The 20,158-nt window shown below is 40.6% G+C and overlaps 1 protein-coding gene across 2 annotated transcripts in view; it reads right to left on the reverse strand.

The window, feature by feature from the left end:
• Positions 1-20,158, reverse strand: part of dnah9l (dynein, axonemal, heavy polypeptide 9 like) — a 35,183-nt gene that overhangs the window by 6,321 nt on the left and 8,704 nt on the right. Inside the window, exons 18-59 of one of the 2 annotated variants that reach the window (XM_087811499.1) lie at positions 19,997-20,142; positions 19,816-19,932; positions 19,481-19,619; positions 19,322-19,414; positions 19,051-19,245; positions 18,707-18,784; positions 18,504-18,636; positions 18,300-18,427; positions 17,027-17,175; positions 16,804-16,954; positions 15,525-15,656; positions 15,292-15,465; positions 15,028-15,232; positions 14,804-14,969; positions 14,637-14,739; positions 13,433-13,570; positions 13,173-13,274; positions 12,915-13,076; positions 11,428-11,511; positions 11,018-11,127; positions 10,788-10,950; positions 9,423-9,546; positions 9,052-9,356; positions 7,735-7,794; positions 7,499-7,672; positions 7,294-7,440; positions 7,125-7,238; positions 6,924-7,067; positions 5,808-5,990; positions 5,560-5,661; positions 5,367-5,501; positions 5,133-5,306; positions 4,932-5,064; positions 3,916-4,018; positions 3,719-3,841; positions 2,929-3,133; positions 2,698-2,862; positions 2,501-2,641; positions 2,277-2,447; positions 868-990; positions 605-798; positions 399-547 (exon numbers count right to left, since the gene is read on the reverse strand). In XM_087811499.1, the coding sequence (XP_087667625.1) occupies positions 399-547; positions 605-798; positions 868-990; positions 2,277-2,447; positions 2,501-2,641; positions 2,698-2,862; positions 2,929-3,133; positions 3,719-3,841; positions 3,916-4,018; positions 4,932-5,064; positions 5,133-5,306; positions 5,367-5,501; positions 5,560-5,661; positions 5,808-5,990; positions 6,924-7,067; positions 7,125-7,238; positions 7,294-7,440; positions 7,499-7,672; positions 7,735-7,794; positions 9,052-9,356; positions 9,423-9,546; positions 10,788-10,950; positions 11,018-11,127; positions 11,428-11,511; positions 12,915-13,076; positions 13,173-13,274; positions 13,433-13,570; positions 14,637-14,739; positions 14,804-14,969; positions 15,028-15,232; positions 15,292-15,465; positions 15,525-15,656; positions 16,804-16,954; positions 17,027-17,175; positions 18,300-18,427; positions 18,504-18,636; positions 18,707-18,784; positions 19,051-19,245; positions 19,322-19,414; positions 19,481-19,619; positions 19,816-19,932; positions 19,997-20,142 (6,037 nt within the window). Of the gene's footprint in view, positions 1-398; positions 548-604; positions 799-867; positions 991-2,276; positions 2,448-2,500; positions 2,642-2,697; positions 2,863-2,928; positions 3,134-3,718; positions 3,842-3,915; positions 4,019-4,931; positions 5,065-5,132; positions 5,307-5,366; positions 5,502-5,559; positions 5,662-5,807; positions 5,991-6,923; positions 7,068-7,124; positions 7,239-7,293; positions 7,441-7,498; positions 7,673-7,734; positions 7,795-9,051; positions 9,357-9,422; positions 9,547-10,787; positions 10,951-11,017; positions 11,128-11,427; positions 11,512-12,914; positions 13,077-13,172; positions 13,275-13,432; positions 13,571-14,636; positions 14,740-14,803; positions 14,970-15,027; positions 15,233-15,291; positions 15,466-15,524; positions 15,657-16,803; positions 16,955-17,026; positions 17,176-18,299; positions 18,433-18,481; positions 18,637-18,706; positions 18,785-19,050; positions 19,246-19,321; positions 19,415-19,480; positions 19,620-19,815; positions 19,933-19,996; positions 20,143-20,158 lie in introns of both variants that reach the window. The other variant, XM_087811498.1, reaches the window with a different exon arrangement.

Raw genomic sequence — 20,158 nt, forward strand, 5'->3', positions numbered from 1 at the left:
TACGAACACAAATTATTTTATTTTAAACACAATTTATTGAAATATAAACTAAAATAATAAATGTTACAAATAAAATATGATTTGATAGGGGTGTAAACATTTTAGATACACTTAAATATAGCAATATATATAGCGTAAAAGCATTCAAAGTCATTATGTCCTCTGCAACTGAAGGAAAAATTAAATTCTGCATGATCTAATGTTTAAACATATTTTGGTTTCAAAACAAATGAAAGCAGTTCTGACTTCTTTAAGAGTCATGTGTTCTGTTAATTCTGCAACACCAGAGTCAAGTACTCGACAATACTACAAATATATCATTGTTACTACAGTATCAACATATATCGCCTTATATCATATGACAATACACACGGCTACTACACAACCCCGTAACATACCTAGAGACTCCACGTCCTTGAGGGGGTCGACTCCGGGCGAGAGGATGAAGAACACGGGCGAGGCCGGCCCGCTCTCCCTGAAGGACTTGGCGAACTCAGTCTTCCGTCCTTCTGTGTACTTCACCCCGAGTTTCTCCTCGACGAAGTTCCTGCAGCAGACGGCGGATCGTGTGACGATGACAGACGCTCAGAATCATCACACAAACCTGACAGCGTAAGTCATGCGGTCCGGTCTGAGCGCTCGCATCATGATCAGCTTCTGGAGCGAGGTTTTGCTCTTCCACTCCTGAGGGAACTTCTCCTTCTCGGGACACTCGGACTCCACCAGCTTCTTCCAGCGCTTGGGGGACCCCTCGATGTCCCGGTCCAGCCCCCGGAACTCATCGGTGAAGCTCATCACCTGGAGAAAGTCACATGACCGACTCTTTAAGAAGATGGAACTCCTCAGAGGGATGGCGGGAGTTCTTGCCTTGATGGCGCTCCATGCTGAGCTGGACAGGAAGTCGAAGGTGCTGATGTAGTGGTGGTCGATGTTGAAGCGCAGCAGGAAGTCCAACTCTCGGACGTCGATCTCTTTACTCATCAGGAGCAGCTGGAGGAATGTGTGCAGGAGGAGGAGGTCATGTTGGATGTGACCGAAGTTGAAGTTAAGACGGACTTACAACAACTTAGAGATGTATTTGAGTACAATATATTAAAGTCATTATGATGTTTTAATGTATAATTTTGTGTTCAGTTGCAGTCATCAAAGTAAAGCTTATCACAGATAACTACAAATCTGTTTAATGCAAATACTAAAAAGCTATTTAATATAAATATATATTATTATAAATAATAAAATACCATAATTTAACTTGACACAAATCTAGGTACAATGAAATTAGTCGTTGAAAGCAAAAACATTAAAATCCAATTTTATGTTTAAAATTTAAACACATAAACTCAAAAACATTAAGTAAGAAACACAAAAACATCAAGAAACAAACCTTAACAAAACCGTGATTTTTTTTTAAAGCAAATCAAATTTAGTTGACAATTATACAAACGTCCATACTCGTCACGTATCCATCAGTGCATTGTATTATTAAGTGTATTTGTTTCATAAGGTTTTGTATATGTACAGACACTAGTTCATAAATAGTTGATATATGTTTCCAAAAATGTAAATGTAATATTTGTTACTTGTTTTGTTTGTTACAAATAAATGTTGTAAATGTAAATCTTTTTTAATTTGCGAAAACAAAAATACTTTTGAAAAAAATATGTTTGTGAAATGAGAATTTGTGGATCATTAGATACATGTTTTTACCGCTTACCAAGTATTTTCCGACATTCCTCTGACAAAACTCACAAAAGTAAGTAAGTAAGTAATATTTATTTATATAGCGCTTTTCCAGAACAGGGTCACAAAGCGCTTAAACAATCAAAACAAAATTCAATAAAGTATATACTTTAAAGATCAAGATAAAACTGATAACACAACAGGAGTTCCAGAAATTCAAGGAAAAGCCTGAACAAATAGAAATGTCTTAAGATGTTTCTTAAAGGAGTCAGTAGATCCATCAAGCGCAAAGAGAGAGGAAGATCGTTCCAAAGCTTAGGAGCAACAGCCTGAAAAGATTTCTCTCCTCTGGTCCTGAACCGTGTGCGTGGAACCATAAGTAGATTCTGATCCACAGACCTCAGAGCCCGAGCTGGGGTGTAAGTCTGGATCAGATTAGATACACAGATGACACGTCAAGAAACACTGACCACTTGCCGATAAATGCGATTCTTATTTCACAAACAAACATTTAATTTTGTTTAAATACAATGTACAAGTACTACATGTATATCTATGGATATGGAAACGGCCATAACAGTTTCTCCGCGACTCACCTGGAATGTGAGCTGCGCCGTGAACGTCAGCTTGTCTCGCTCGAAGAGGCCTCTGCTGATGTAGTTGAAGGTGGAGAAGGTGACGCCGTCGATGAGCGTGTTGACTCGACTCTTCACGTCCTCGCACGCCTCGGCCGACGCCACCGCCTTGTGGAAGACCACGTTGAACGCCTGCGAGAGTTGAAGCGATGAGTCGGCGGAATGATCGACTAGATTGTCGTCACCTTGAGGCTGAACTGGTACATGGGGTTGATCTTGTTCAGGTCGTTCATGATGAAGTAGAGCAGAGACGCTCGGACGGCGACGGGTCGGTAGTGTTCTCTCGCCTCGTTGATCTTCACCTCGTTGACCTTCGCCTCCAGGACCTGTCCAGAGGACGTAGATTCAGAGCGAAGTCGACGGATAAATTCCTCTGCCCTACCTTCAGCTCTATCTCCGCGGCGGTGCGTTTGGTGGTCTCCAGCTTCTCCACCAGCACGTTGTCCCCGAGGAAGTTGCTCTCCGCCGCCGACAGGCGAGTCAACAGCTCGTCCTCCAGGAGCTTCAGCTCGATCTTGAACATGTTCTGGTGTTTGGTCAAGTCGCTCTGGAAGCGAAGGTTGTGGTCATGAAGAACATGGCGACGATGTCATGATGGGGACAACCTTCAGACCTTCAGGTGCTCCAGATCGGGTCTCTCCTGGTTGACCACCTGAGCCAGCAGCTGGTCCTCCAGTCCGTCCCGGGTCACGGTGAAGTTGATCAGGGTGGTCTGGGCTTGGATCTCCGGCTTGTAGTGAGGATTGGCCAACTTGGTGTGGAGGATGAGACGGAAGTCCGGGTGAAAGAAACACTCTTTGTCTCCCACTTTGATGCAGCTGTTGATTTGTTTTTATTAAATAATAGAATTCAATAACTAGTATATTACAATTTTAAATGTATTTGTTTTTTATTAATTTAATTAAAATATTAAAATATTTTCAAAAATGAATTCTTTTTTTTTTACATAGTTTGATTTTCTAATTCCAATCATTACAAAATAATTGCTGTACATTAAATGGATTTTAATTTGTAGCCTTTAAAATTCAATATAAATTGCTTGTTTTTTATACAATTATACCAAAATGTAGCATTGAATTTTAAAGCCGGAGATTTTTACAAAATTGTATTTTTGTTCGGCAAATCTTTTTAGTAAAAAGACATTTTATTAATTTTCAAAATATTTAATTGACTATAGAAATTATATTACAATATAACAAATATTGTTATGAATGATTCACCTTTTAATATAGCACTTATTTCATTAAATCAATTTTTAAAACATTAAATTAAATTAAAAAAAGTCATGCTTGAAATAAAATCCTGAGGGATCAATAAAGTTTTACCTTACCTTACCTTAAAAAATAAAACATTTGAAAATTCAACCATCCAATATAATAAGAATTTATTGTCTACTTTCTTACGTCCCCTTCTTGATGGTGTAGCGTCCCAGCAGGGGGTCGATCACCGGGTCAATGGTCTCCTCCAGGTTCTCTATCAGAACCGTGTCTCCGGCCACGACCGCCTGTTCGATCACGTCCACGTAGCTTCAGAAGCCAAAGAGAGTTTTGAGAGTTTTTGTGGTGGAAAAAAAAAAACATTCCACGAGAAGAAAACTCACCCTCGCTGTCCCAGACTGACCACTTTAAGGCTGTTGCCATAGCGACTCTTGATCCACTTGATGCCCTGAAGCTGAGGGTCGATGAGAAGAGGCCAGCGCTCACCTGGAGACACACAACAGGTGTAAAATAACCATTTATTATAAAAACAATATTTTATCTATTTCCCCATTAAAATACACTTATTATTTATTTTTTTCAATCTAGTTTTCTGTCAAATCAAGCTTGTTGTTCTTTTCCCACTCTACCACACACACTCAAGTATCGACACATTGTTAAATATTCACCGTTTTTAATGTTTAAATATGTTTATATTTTAACATGATTGTCATAAAATGTCTTCCATTAGCTTTACAAGCCTTTTAAACATCTTAGATATTAAATACACTTTTCTTTACACCTGTACTGTCATAGAGAATTTAAATTGAATGCTATACTTGATAGCTTAGCATGTTCAATAACATGCTAACTTGAATTTTAATACTTAAGTTGATATTTCAAATTGTAGTTTTGTCATTTCATTGTAGATTTACTGTGTGTTAAGTATATTTTGTGTCGAGCTAGGCTAGCAAATATAGCATTTTGTTTAAAAGTTACTGCCCTGTGAAAACAAAAACACCTAAAAAACATAATTTTCTATTTAATATAACACGTTTCTGTCAATCGTGTGTTATGAGGTAACAGTGTTCAGCTTCACAGACCCTGTTTAATGAACAAAAACAGCATTTAAATCAAACCAAATGACCAGTGAATTTGCTTACTTGAGACCTTGGCTCCTGCAAGGGTTTGCGTTGTGTAACTGCTGACTTCGATTTAAAAGAGTGTCTTCATAAAGTGTTATGGTGCGGTATGTGAATTTTAAAAAATAAGAAAGTATACTTTTAAGACTGTTATATACTATCAATGGTTTGTTTTTACTCTTTTCTTTCTTTTTATTTTTAAAGGTAATTTATTTATTATACGTGGGACTTTCAAGTGTAGATTTATATTTTGAATGACTTTTAAACTCGACACTCACAGTTGGTGAGGATCGTGGCGTTCTGCGTGGACATCTGGTCGCCCGGCAACCCTTCGTTGTTCCACTGGGCGACCGTAGCGTCGTCGGTGAGCATCGACACCGGTTCCGAACCTTCCGTCATCGGAATGGGAGTCTGTTGGAGGAGAACAGACACGAGTCACCTGACGTTTTGATGACCCTGTGACCTCCGTCGGCGGGAACCTTCTGGCCCTGCAGGAACGGCATCCACAGCGTGTCCAGCAGATCGCGGCGGTACTTCTTGGAGAAGGAGCCGGCGTAGGAGATGAAGGCGGCGGTCAGAAGAACGTCTCCACACAGGGTCTCCTCCTGCTGGTGGTACTGAGCCACCGAGTGAGCCCAGCGCACGTTCTCGCTCTGACGACACCAAAAGTTCACCACCGAAAGCTCGGATCATCTAAAGTGACGAGGGCTCACCTCCAGGCCTTTGACCAGCCGGTTGGCCAGCTCTATGGTGGTGTTGGTGCGGTTGACCTCCTCCTGGAAGCGCAGCTTCTCCGACGTGGCTTGTTGGAACTCAGCCGTGGAGGACTCCAGGCTTCCGTCCAACTCCTGGAGGAGACGATCGGGTCGTGAGGGAACGAAACTATTGAGCTTCAAGTAAACGCACCGTCAGCTTCTTCCTGATGACCTCCAGCTTTTCCGCGGCTTCTGCCAGGTCAGCGTTGGCCTGAGCCAGACACATCCTCTTCATCTCCACCTCACAGAAGACCTGCTCGGAGACACGAGGTCAGCACCGACGATGACAACAAGAAGCTGATTGTACTCACGAAGATCTATCCATGGAAGCAGGAAGAACGAAAAAACAAACATTAGCTTTAACACAAAAACAACGTCTCTGATCTTCACGGATCCTACCTCGTGGAACCTCACGATGTTGATCACCCAGGAACACAGACCCGCGGCCGCCGAGGATTTCTGTCGCACGAACTCGGGGTTGAACTCGGGGTCACTCAGGTACTCGTCCCTCACGCACTTGACCGTGGCCTCGGGGATGTGCTCTTTGTCGAAGTTGACCAGAGCCTGCAGGAACTCGTCCACCTGACGCAGATGGACCGTCACAGGTTTATTCAAAATACTGCAACACAAGGGATACCACAGACACATTTGTTTTCGGGCCTACGGGTCACCTTGACCCTATGACACACATTTTCTTAACTATTTTTTAATTAAAATAATGCTATTGATATTGTTGAAGGTTTTTGCATTTACTTGAATGTAAGAAAAACACAATTTATTTTCTGATTTCTGTTTTTGGTGCTAATTTTCAATGATTTTCAAAGCAATTGTTTAGCCCTAATTATCTAGACGCTTCACAAGCTGGGAAAAATAGCGTAAAAAACCTAAAAAATCTGAAAAAGTCAGAAATAATTATCACTGAAAAACAGCAACAACAAAAAGATATGCCATGATTTTTTATCATTTTAATTTGAAGTCAAGTAAATATGCTCACATGACCCTTTTTCCATATTAAAACATATTTATTTGAAAACAATTAAGGTTTATTTTATGATTTAGATTACAAGTTCTGCCTATTAGTAAACTCAAGCCATTGCAGGAGCCAAGGTTTCTAGCAGGCAAGTTCCAGTAAGCCGTGCTATTAGAATATTGAATAGTTGAATTTAGCTTTTTTAAATTTTTTTGGGGGGGATCATTTTTTTTACATTCATTTAAGTAATTGATTTTAATAATTTGTATATTATTTTTATTATTATTATAATAATAACATATATATATTTTTTTTTTACATGAAAATAGTTTGATAATCTTATTCCAATAGTTAAAAAAAAAGTTCTAATCTCAATATTCTTCAATTTGTGCCTTTTAAATAAAAAGAAACGTAGTGCCTCCTGATTTCGCTTTTAATTTCCAGCCAAGTTAACGTGTCTGACTGCCTTATGCTCCTCATTACGTAACTTGACGGGACAGACTTTGGCCCCCGGGGGTCTTGATTCTGAGACGCTCATAAATCACCTTGCTCATGACAATCTTGGAAGCCTTCCAGCTGCGATCTTTGGGGATCCGGCCCTGTGGAGAGAAGAGAACCAGCACAGCTGCGGAGACGTTGGTCACGATGCCCGGAGGGTTGGGGAAGGTCCTGAGCTCCGTCAGGTTCAACTGGAGACACCAGGCCATGATCAACCGAACAGCTATAAAAGGTTGCTCCTCAGTTACCCTGTTCAGCGTGTTGAGGGCGGCGTTGGCGGCCTGTAGAGCAGGTTCAGCCTTGGCCAGGTCCTCCTCTGTGGCCTTCTGCTGCTTGGTGACCTCCGCTTGAATCGCAGCCACCTGGACGCAGGTGAGAAGATGAGCCTGAATCATCTGATCCAATGCGTGAACTCACTTTCTGCTCCTCGGCATCAGCGACCGCTCTCTCCTGGTTGAGCTTGTCGGTCTGTTGTCCTATTTTGGCGAGAAGCTCCTCGATGTCCGTGTTCCTCTGCCACAGCTCCACTTCCTGGATGGCCAGCTTGGCCTTCAGGTCCTCCACCTGCCGCCACAAACCAGATCCACTGACCAGCTCTGAGCAGGTGTTTTCTCCGGCTCACCTGCGAGGCCGTGGTCAGCAGCTTCTGGAGGCCGTTCTCCAGCCTCTCCGTCTTCTGCGTGAGCTCCGTCCGCTTCTTCGCCAGCAGGTTCCCGTACAGCTTCATGAACTCCAGGAAGCTCTTCGGGGTGGTGTAGTTGAAGTGCTTCTCGCTCTGCTGGTATTTTAAACTCACCTGTAGGAAACAAAAAAACGTTGCTTGAACAAGGTTTTCTTCACCGATCACAGAAATCTCACCTCATTGACGCTCGTGTGAGCGAACGAGATGAACTCACTGATGGACGACCTCACCCCCGGCTGGAGAAGACAAACACAAAAGTGTTTTTTTTTTTTTATTTCACATGTTTTTGTATTTTAAATACTAATAATTCACAAATGAAAATTTGTTTCAAAGTATACATCTTTCAGTTTGAACCTACAACCATATATATTTATATATTTTCTTCTTAATTTAAAATTTTTGTCAATTAAATGTTTATTATTATTATTTATTTTCTTTTTTTTTTTAATTCACAGATTTTATCAAGAGCAGTCGTCACCAACCACCGGGTAAGTACCGAGTAAGAATTTGCTAGCCTGCTGCATAGAAAGAGTAAATAGTAAATTTCTGTTGTATTGATTATTATTATCTGATTTTTATTATATTATTATATTATTGATTATTATCTGTTGTCGGTTAGTAAGTAAGTCAGGTGTACAATTAAAAAAATTAAAGCTTTTTTGTCATATAAGCACGTGTCTCTTGATATGTCAAGACGATATTTTGGTCAAGTTTATTGAAGAAAAAGAAGTGAAAAACAGTAAAAACTGTTGAGAAACAGTAGAGAATTCCTGCTGATTCAGCATAATGATGAGATTTATTTCTAAAGACTCTTTTAAGTAGATCGTGCCATTTTATTTTAATTTTTTTTTTGTTAATTTTCATCCAGATATCGATAACGCGTTGCAAAGACCACCAATCTAAGGCACAAGTGTTGAACTCATGGCCACACTATGTTGTTTTATATGGTCTGCCAGAAAATAGCATCATATTCAGCTTCCTAGACTACCATCATTTTCTGAATTAGAAACTTTATTGGCAGTTTTTGTAAACACAATATAGGAATTGACCTTTTTTTTAGTGCCCTGTACCACGTTAAAATAATTTGATGTCAGTAAATACAACCAGAATCATTACATGGACCAAATTCTAAATTGCAGTGTTGATTCTTGAGAAAATTTAAGGATTTTAAGTGTGCCTTATAGTCTGAAAAATACAGTATATTCATGTTTATGTGGGTGATCTATGAGGATGTCAGTGTTTAAGATAAGGGACAGAGATTAAAGATGTCGAAAATATGAGTAAAACTGGAATTAGTTTGGTGAAGGAAAACAAAAAGAGACAATTAAGATCAATTGAGGCTCCAAGAATTAATTGATTATATAGAAATTTAACCTAATACTTCCTGTTAAATACATTTTTTTTTTTAGACCTGTGACTTTAAGCCCTGTCTGATAGAGTTTGACAGCCGTGATCTAGAGATTTCTTCAGAAAACATCTGCTTCATGTGTCACCTCCAGTCCAGGAATCTTCTCGATGAAACTGGAGCTGACTGACTGCAGAGCCAGCTGAGGCCACGGGTGGAACCAGTCTATGGCGGTGCAGTTGACCAGCGCCGGGAACTTCCGGGCCCGAGTCCTCAGGGTGAAGCCGACCGGGGAGAAGCACAGGACCACCTTCAGCTGCCTCCTGATCCTCTCGATGAAGAAGCTCCAGCAGTTGTCTCTGGAGTCGATCAGGCCCAAACCTCTCAGCTCCATGCGGATGGACGACACGATCATGTCGGTCTCCTCGTCGCTGAAGAGGTCCGGAATATCTCCTGCACTCAGACCACATGATGAGATGCTTCACTTCCTGTCATGATGGAGGGACGACGAGGACGCACCTGAAGCCAGCATGTCGTTGATCAGCACCAGGAAGCGTTCGTCGGGAATCTGGGAGTCGGTGTGAAGGAACACGGTGCCGATGTTCTTCACTCCCACTTTGATGTACAACGCTGCGATGTCGCTCTGGAACACATGAACTTTTTTGAACTTTGGAAAAAGTCGTTCTCAACTGGTGGGTCGGGACCCAAAAACTGATGAGATAAAAACTTAATTTTAATTTGCACTACAGACCATTAGATCAACAGAGCAACAGCAGCCTGTGATACCTTTTTCTTTTTTTCATGACAGTGACTAAATATTTGAGGAAACCGGAGATATTTAAAGGTAATTATAACTTTTATTGAATAATTTCTCAAGTTCAAATGTGTTATTTCTCATTTTGAATGATTTTTTTTCTTGATGAGAGTCACAGCTGGTCATCACTGTAGAAAAATGTCGAACAAACATCTCCTTGTTGTTTCATGCCAATTTTGTTCACTTAAACTTCTTTTTCTAATCAATTAATTCAGAATATTTTTTGATCGGCTCATGTGTACTGTGACTAAACCGGGTTTTATCACTAAAATACTTTGAAGTGCGTCTTCAATACAAAATGTCATTACATAGAAGTGTATTCCTGTGAGATTTTGACGATATAAGCAGGAATACCAATTGATATTTGAGACAAAATGTATTTTATTTTAATGCATATCCGTCCTCTGTCAGATTGAACATGACAGCAAACTTGCGACGAAACGAATACGTAGCAGTTAACTGTATTTATTTAAGTGAAATATATGCCTAACATATATAAAACTCCTTCATTTCAAAATGATAAATTACACACTATTTGTTGTCGATTTACAACAGTATCTTCAGTTGTGTTTTTGCTACATTTCTTTTGTGTTTGGGCCCTTCATTTCAATATGAACTTATATAGAGCCATCACCGCTTAGTCAACACTCAAAAGTCCATTCACGCACACAGTCACACACTGATGGGAGTAGGCTGCAACGCAGTGTGCCAGCTCATGCTACACCCTGAATATGGGGCATTGCAGCTGTGACACATAAAATGGATTGTGTGAGAAATTGTGTGACAAAAGCAGAAAGTTACTTTTCACAATTCGCAGAGCTAGGTACACATATTGAAAGCATTATGTTCCTTTATATACAGAATTGCAATTAAAGCATAATAAACTGTAATTCGTTCCTGAGAATCAAAGTGTACTTGAACGCCACACGCTTTTCTCTCAGCTTTAGTCCCAGAACTCGTAACTTTACAGTGTGTCTCTCACTGTATAAGTGCTTTGTTGGTAAATTAGATAAATGTTTTTTGACAGAAACAACGTTTAAATAACTCCTGCACTAGAGTGAGGGGGTTACCTTGAGGTCACTGATACTGTATCCTTTACGCAGCGTGATCTGGAAAACCTCAAGGGTGCTGAGAAAAGCCGCCAGTCGACACAGACTCTGCTTCCCGCTGCCGCCGACTCCCACCAGCAGGGCGTTACCGTACGGGGCCTCCAGGATGCGGCTGATGCGACACCTGGACATCAAGTGTTTATAAACATAAACAAAAGCTCTTAAACATGTTCCAGGGTCCAGAGTCCTACACATGCTGGATGGCCTCCTCGAACAGAACCAGGTCCATGACGGCGTGCAGCTCGTTGTAATGCTCCAGAGCGTCGGCCAGAGTCTTCTGGAGTTTCTCCCAGTCCGCCGCCTGGAGACGAAAAAACAACTTCTCATGAAAAGTTGAGTCAATTAACTGGGAAAAGAGCCACAATTATCTCAGCGATGACAAGAACATTCATTCTCGTCTCGTCCTCCTGACAGATTCCCGCACGACAGCCACGTTTGGCGCCATCAGGCTTCAGGATCCCCGAGTGTAATGGATCCGAGTCACAACTAATTAAAGTCACTCCGCCCGCTGAACGTGATTGATGACAAATAAATGGATGCTGGAAGGAAACAGCGTGGAGCCGCATGCTTGATCACCCCGGCGGTGTTTGTGTTTGTGTACCTGGTGATAGCGAGGCTCTCCCACGCCCAGAGCAAAGTGACAGTAGACCAGCGGCTGGTGGATGAAGATGGACTCGTCTATTCCCTGAGGAACACCAGACAAAACAAAGCGTGATCAAGTGCAGGCGCTTAAAAGCAACAAAGTGATCGTCATCTGGAGGAGGTTTTAAACTGAGCCCGCCGGGTCTGACGGAACTTCACATCCTTTTGAAAAACGTTGCTGCTTTGTTTTAAACGGTGACCACCTTCTCAATCTCAAATACGTTTATAAAATGGTGAAGATCTTTTACAAGTCATTACACAAGTGTTAACATTTAATCATATTTATTTTGTTTCTACAATTCTTCTCTTAATATAATGATTTTAATTCTGTCTTCCATTGATCAACAGGTAAAATTCCAATGGCACGGCATTAGACACTGTGACTGACATTGAGTTTCTCTCAAATCAATAGATATAAAGACGCCTCAATATGGGAAGGGAAATGATAAGAGCGTGGCCTGAGAAGTTGCAGGTTCGTTCTGTCCCTGAGCAAGAAACTTCCTCCACGTTGAGATGGCGTGCTGCGTTGCAGCCTACTGCCATCAGTGTGTGATTAGGTTGTGTGTGAAATGCATTACTATGTTTATAGGTAAAGGAACCATTTTACTGACTTCTGAAACTTTGGGCGTTTTTGCTCCATTTCTGTGTGTTTTTTGGCCCTTATATTCTTTGTGATCTTTCCTAAAAATGTGATCAAAAACCTGATTTGAACTCTGATATTTAAAGTATGTGCTCAACCGTTTGGTAGAACATTTTTTAAATGTTATGACGTAAAGCAAAAATAAGATAAAAAGTTTTAGTATATTGCTTCATTTTCAATGGACTTCTTTTTTTTTAAAATATTTTCACTATAAAATCTATATTTTATATTCTACTAGACAAGTTGATAAATACTTTATTATAAATATTTTTATTTCATTGAGAGAGCCAAAAAAATAAGGTAAATTGATGTGAAAATTAAATTGAAATAAAAAGTAAGCTGTAAAGAGTAAAGTTTTGAGACTTAAAAAAAATACTTTCAAAAAAATACTATGAAAACGGTAGTTAAACAAGTACAAAAAAAATATGAGAAGGGATTTATAGTTTCACTCTGAATCCTAGCTTTTCTTATTACTATTTAGATAATATATCTGTGGTTATCACGTCAACCACATGCACTGTTTTTTATTCTCGTAACTTCAAGTAGAACTATAGCAGTAACAACAAACACGTAACATGTAAATTAGCACCCTGGTATTTTCTAATTATATATTTAGTTATTGGAAATACACCGACATAAATGTAAACAGAAAAAAAGAGTGGGAAAAAAAGGAAAAACTTTAAAAGAGTTGAATCTGGTAAGAACCAAACAATCACAAATACTAAAAATAGTCTTAATTACGTTTATTTTCAATGTTTTCTGTTACTATAGATCACATATTTAAATATAAATGAATTCATTCAAACCTCGAAATATCTCTTTCCTGTGTCCAGAAGAATTTTCTGAAACAGTTCCACGTCTTTCTCCTCCATGAGTTTGTCCGAGTAGACCCTGGAGCTCTCGTGGAGCCACAGATGCACCAGATCCATGGGGTAACGGACCGACTCGGGCAGTGCAAACAGGATACCCTGTTAAATATCATTTTAAATGTTGAAACACAGCCTGGAACCCGAGGTTTAAACACACAGTGAGCAGAAGAGCGAGAGGCTTTGAAGCGGCTCCACCTGGAATATGTTGGAAAGGTCTCGCAGGTTGAAGATGTAGTGGAAGCGGATGGCTGTGGGGAGGAAGTTCTGACTTATTTTCTGGTGCAGGCAGATTGCAGCCTAAACAAACACAAAGTTAGACGGATGTCAACAAACTTTGAGAGATGCTTGCGAGGGAAACAGATGGCTTTGTCATAGATTGACAGCTTGATGAATCGGTTGGATCGCAGCCAGGAGGGAAGTGCGCATCTGAGCAGCGTTTGATGGTGAAAATGTACCTGGATGAGCGTTCCGACTGAGCGAGAAACTCCGTAACTGAAGCCTCCCTGGAGGAAGTGAGCTGACAGGATGCTGGAGAAGATGGTGGCTAAGGCATCGGCACCAGGGAAATGAACAGCGAACACAGAGAAATGCCTCTGAAATGAAGTTCACATTAGATTTAGTGCAAAACTTAATTCATTCCAACCAACTCAGTATTCACCCCGGTCATCATATTCTGTCTCTTGTACTAGGAGTTAGTAGTAGTACAATTAGGGGTAGTATTTGTAGAAGAAGCATTAGAATACTAGTATAAGCAAGCTATAGTACAAATTGTAATTATTGCAGTAACAGTACTTGTGGCAGTATAGGTTGCAGGGGTAGTACAAGTAGTAGTAGTAATAGTAGATGTTGGAGTATGAATAATAGTACAGGTAGTAGTACTGGAATCGGTAGAAGCAGAGGTAGTAGCACAAATAGTACAGGTAGTGGTAGTGGTGGAAGTATTAGTATTACTTACTTTTGGTCGTCGTAGTAGTCGCAGTAGTAGTATAAGTTGTAGTATAAATACTAGTAAAGGCAATAGTAGCAGTAGTAGTAGTATAAATAGTAGTACACGTAGTAATAGCAGTAGAAGTAATTGTAGATGTAGTAATATAAATAGTTATACAAAAAGTAGTACAGGTAGGAGTGGTATTATTAATAGTAGAATTAGTAGTATAAATAGTAGTACAGGGAGTAGCAGAAGTAGTCGTAGAGGTAGAGCTATAAATAGAAGTACAGGTAGTGTTAGCGGTGGTAGTACAAATAATAGAACAGTTAGTATTGGCTGCGGTAGTAGTTGTAGTAGAAGAAGTAGTAGTAGTAGTTTAAGTAGAAGTAGCAGAAGAGGAAAATGTTGTAGAATTAGTAGTATAAATAGCATTTCAGGTAGTATTAGTAGTATTTGCAGAATCAAAAGTAGTATAAATTGTATAACAAGTAGTAGTAGCAGCGAAATAAGAAGTAGTAGTAGTAGAAGTATAAATAGTAGTAGCAGTAGTAGATGAAATAGAAGTAGTAGAATAGACAGAAGTACAGGTTGTAGTGGCTAGTAGTATTAGTATTACAGGAGGTAGTAGTAATGAAATACATAGTAGTACATGTTAAAGTATTAGTATTACTAGTAAGCAGCTAAAGTTTAGTCTGATCAGGAGTAATCATAAGGTACTCATGAGGTAGTACCTGGAGTCTGGGGTTGATGGAGAAGCTTCCAGCCGTGGGGTTCATGCAGGTGATGTACTGGCAGTTGTGGATTTCCTTGAGCACGAGTCTCTGTCTGTCGTACCTACGAACACGACGACTCCATCATCTCAGAAGCCTCCTGGACGACGAAGAGCCGTCGGACGTACCAGTGGTTGTAATCCAGGTGTTGGCGTATGAGCGTGTGCGGCTGCACCGTCCCGTACGTGTCCACCTCCGGCATGTTCAGGTCATCGATGAAGTAGATCAGCTTCTTCGCGGTCGGGGGTGCAAATTTACGCCCGGCTTTCTTCTCCAGAGGCTTCTCCAGAGCGCCTGAGGTAGACGTTCTCAGTCAAGAGGGAACATAGATCGAGCATCGTCCGTCACTCACGCTGCAGCATGGCCGAGGTGGTGTAGTAGTTGAAGGGCACTTTGGCCACCATGTGGTCCTCCTTCAACCTGCCCACCTTGTCAGACACCAGGATGGTCTTCCCCACGCCCGCGTTCCCCACCAGCATGACGGGTTTACCTCGCTGCAGCAGCAGGTCCATGAAGTACGTCAGGCAGATGCTCTCTGGAGTGTGCACCAGCACCGTCTATCGACAACAACACTTCAACTTCTGCTCAGCGATCAAACCTGATCCTGGATCAAGACCTGCAGCGGCACGTCGGGCTCCAGCTCAAAGGGGTCCATCTTCTCGCTCCAGGGGGTCAACTTCTTGCTCTCGGGGTCGATGAAGTAGTCGAACACGCTGCCCTGGGTCGGGAACTTCACCGCTCTCATCTCTTTGGACCACCATCGACTGAACTCGGCTCGGTAGTCGTTGAGCTGCAGCCGGAGAGAGAAGTTTGGACTCGACTTCTCAGGAGAGCATCAGTCTTACGCACGTGGTCCTGGAAGAGAGCGCCCCCGAAGGCCCAGATGCAGGCGAAGACAAAGTAGATTTCATAAAGTTCCCGGGCCGAGTCTGGAGGAGTGTTTTCTTCTGTCAGCAGACAGTCCAAGAGACAGCAGAGCGTCTGAAACAATACAATAAGAGATTCTATGTTCATAGACAATATCAAACCCTCACAGGAGCCAAGGTCAATGTTTTTTTCTTTTAAAAAACAGTAATGAAAGTCTAAACGTGCCAAACTAGCTGGTAAATAGCAAAAAACAAATGACAATTAAAAACAAACTAAAATGTAGTCCCGAAACCTGAGGTACAAACACAAAAATTAAATACAAGTTAAAAAGACAAAATACAAAAACTAAACTTAAAGTGCAAACAAAATAACACATTCACAAAAAGAAACCACAAATACAAAATAATTACAAAAAGAAAAGCTTAAACACAATAAGAACAAGAGTAGTGTTAACACAAAAACATTACTCACAATTTCAAATAGAAAAGTAGAAACACAAAAACAAATAAAAAAATACCAGTGAAAAACATACACATAAAAACAGAATGTAAAAAGAGAACCAAAAACACATAAACACAATTACAAAAGGAAAAGATTAAACACAAAAACTCAATTTCAGAAAGAGAGGTAGAAACACAATTTCAGAATGAAAGGTACAAATACAACAACACAACTTTCAATGACAGAAGCACAAACACAGACACACAACTTCGAAGTGAAAAGCACAAACACAAAATGTTCAAAAAGAGAAACAAAAACCAAAAACGAGGAAACACAATTTCAAAAAGAGAAGTGCAAACACAAACACGATGTAAAAAGAAAAAGTAACTATGGTGCCTGGTCTGTTAAACTTGTTCTGCTTTTGTTATTTTATTTTTGTGTTTGCACTTTTTTCTGTTTGTGTTTTTGTGCGAGATTCTTTTAGTTTTTGTTTCCGTGTTTTCTTTTTATAACTTCTTTCTGTTTTTGTTCTTTCCTTTTTGAAATTGTGTTTCCTCGTTTTTGGTTTGTGCTTTTCTTTTTTCGGGGGGGAAATTGTGTTTCTTTGTTGTGCTTTTCCTTTTGAAATTGTGTGTCTGTGTTTGTGCTTCTGTGTTTGAAAATTTAGTTTTTGTGTTTAATCCTTTCCTTTTGGAATCGTTTCTGTGTTTGTGCTTTTCTTCTCTTCTCTCATGTAAACATATGTGTAGTTGATCTACATGTATGTAAAGAGCTGGTATTATGGGATGGACTCATGATTTGACAGCTGACACACGCTCACCTGGACCATGCTGTTCTCTGGTACACGCGTGATGGTCTTCAGGTTGCAGCGCACCTGCTCCAGACAGTACGGCACGTACTTGTCAAACAGGATGGGAAGGTTGGCTCTCTCCGACTGAGCCTGTCTGGTGTCGATCCAGCTCGTCACGTAGCTGGAATCACAAACACCAGCTGCATCACTGACACGTTTATTCTTTAAGAGGACATTAAAATGTGTATCTCACCAGCTCCATCCCAGGTCCTGGGCGTTGACGTACAAGATTCCAGCTCTGGACACAGTCGCTGGAGTGGCAGCCTTCAGGTGAGAGATCTCGAACAGAAGACGCATCGACGAGGACAGACTGATCCTCTCGTTGCTCGCCAGAGTCAAGACCTTATGACACAAGTTTTTATGCTTCATCACAATATCATGAATCCATATTTTGAATACACAGACCAGACATTAAAAAACTAACCAGGCAATAAACCTCATCTTCTGATGAGATTCTGCTGGAGGACGAGCTCATCAGTTTTCAAATCACTCTTTTTTTCATTTATCACCATAAAGACACTTTTAGGCAAATCTGTTCCTCTTTTTAGCTACATTTATTTTTCCTCTCCTCAGAGCATGTCCAGTGACATGAGTGTGTTTTGAAAGTTTTGAGTGCTAGCTCTTGTTTTTCCTTTATTTTCTTTCAAAATGTATTAAGTAAAAAAGAAGGGGGTTGCTTTAAACAAATATATTTTGTTATTTTGCTCCTATGATGTTACTTATATTGAAATAACATATATATTTTTTAAATAAACATTATACATATATTAGTTTAAAATAATAGCGTTTCACAATAATGACCGTTTGAAATACAGTTCATTGTATGTTAAACAAATCAACTGAAAACTGAATAGTTTCGACACAATACAATTCATTCATAAATAAAACTCCCTGGGGCTTTTATTTTGTACAGTCCTTCCCTATGTTTCCTGTGTTTCATGCTCTCTTGACAGTCCGTGAGGTCTGTGCTTGGCAAGCTCCACGGATGTCGACCATCAGGACAATCAGCTTTGCTGCGTTAAGAGTCTGCTCCTGGCCTGAGTCGATGTCAGCATGTTTACTCTGGACCATCGGTAAAGCTCTCAGTTGTTCGCCTAGTGAACCAACTTTGCTTCTTGGACACTAACCTCCTGATGTTTTTTTTCCTGTCAGCGCTTTGTGTTTCTTTGGGTGAGTCCTGGATTTAATTTTTACCTGTTGTGTTTTGTAGTGGATCTTGCGCCTTGTTTTCTTATACTTCTGTTTTTTTAATTGGACTCGTAAAGGCTGAGATTTGTGCTCTTGAACTTTGGACGCCATCTTGTGGACGTTTTGTGTGTTACATCGTGTCGTCGTCTGACTAGCTGAACTGTTAGAATATGTTAGACATAAAGAAGTACTATCTGAGTAGTTATACCCTTTTAGTTAATCACTTTTTTGGGAAAAATACAGACAGGAAATGGCATAACCAGCATGTTTTCACTGACCTTATTGTCATCCATGACGGTGTTGAGGGACTCGATCCACATCGGGTCAATATCACCATCCAGAACAATCCATTTGGGTCCATCATGGGGCGCCGACGCCAGCTCTCTCATAGTGGATGAAAAAACACCTGTGGAAAAAAAAACAGAACTTCATGTAAAATGTTTAAAAATAATCCTTGTTTTAGAAAATAAAAAAAATCCTACCATCCTTCCACTCTCGAGTAGCCGGATGCAAATATCCGAACAACTCATCGGTGGTCACTGCTTTAGGGTTGATGTCGTTCCATGAAGGTTTCATCTTCATGTTTGTGTAGGTTCTATGAAGCGTCTTTAAAATCTAAAAATGTTTACACAAGTTTACATGACTGATTTTTGTCATTTCCTCCAAACATCGTCGAGGTCTCTACCTGACTTTTACCCGTTCCAGGTGCACCAACTATGAATACCGAGTGTCGAACAGCCAGCAGCTCCTCCAGCTGGGTCACCTAGTTACAGACAAAAATACATGTTTTATCAAATACATCTCAAATAAATATTACCCTTGTGTTGTCTCTGGGTTAAGGTGAATGACCTTCACCACTGCAAATGTATTTCTGGAAGCCGATCGACCCAGAGACAACACAAGGGATAACTCAAACACATTTGACCCTGAGATAACACAAAGGTCAACAAAAAATTTAGATAAGCTGTTGTTCCGGGCTCTTAAATAGAGCCGCTTTCCTGCACATTACACCTAAGAAAAGTTTCTCACCTTCAATATAAAGTTTTCTTCCGGCTGCAGCCGAAGCTCATTTACCGACTGGCGAACAGTATTTTCCAGGACTGGATCTTTCTTCCTGGGAACATCCAGCTGAGGAAATAGGTCGCTGATAAGGCCGAGGAATATGGGCACATCAGTGGTCACTATCTTGGGCAGGTTGAAATCCCGAAGCGCCCGCATCAGCACCTACGAAAATACACGTGGGAGCAAAATACATATAAAAATAAGCATTTAACACCTGAATTATTTGGTAGCGACTTACCTGTTCCTCTGCTCTGCTCCTCTCTTCTCGTTTTAATGATCCAGCCACAACCAAAACTGATTTAATGGCACGTAAACCCCAGTCATAGTGATCCTAGCACCAAAGAAAAAACGATCAATAGGATAAATAAATAGTTTAAAATTGGATTTCTACTCTTACCTGTTTGGACAGAAGCTCCTTACACAGCGTGTAGAGGCTGATGAACTTGTGTGCCAGCAGGCGAGCGTCTATGAAGCCTTCTGCCACCAACATGATCTCGCAGATCAACTCAAAGTCGGGGATCACCATAGCGCAGGGTCTGGAAGGTCAGAGGATCATCAGTCGGTTCTCTCATGATATATAGTGTATCACAAAAGTGGGTACACCCCTCACATTTCTGCAGATATTTAAGTTTATCTTTTCATGGGACAAAACTGAAGAATTAAGTAGTAGTGAGGATTGTAGTCACTTTTGTGATGCACTGTGTATATTTTTTAACCCTCTATCTGTCACACCTGAAAAGAGCCTTCAGGTTCTCGGGAAGCTCAGCCCTGCCAGCGTAACCTGGGTTGAGGGTTATGAAGATCCCCACGCTCTGCTTCAGCTCTATTTCTTCTCCCAGGAAGCGAAACCTACACATGGAGACCAACATTTACATGTATGAACAGGCTGATGCAAAAAAAAAGTGAAATATACCTCTGCTTTTTGTTGCGTACAGCATCCTGGATAGTCTTAACCTGCACTGCTACCACAGAGAGAACTTCTACGGAAATCCTGTTGAACTCATCGAAGCAGCCCCAAACCCCGGTCTGGGCCAGACCTTTGTAAATGTTTCCGATCGACTGCAGGGATGAAAGA

This window comes from Callionymus lyra, chromosome 16 (assembly GCF_982586985.1).
Source record: "Callionymus lyra chromosome 16, fCalLyr1.hap1.1, whole genome shotgun sequence".
NCBI lineage: Eukaryota > Metazoa > Chordata > Actinopteri > Syngnathiformes > Callionymidae > Callionymus > Callionymus lyra.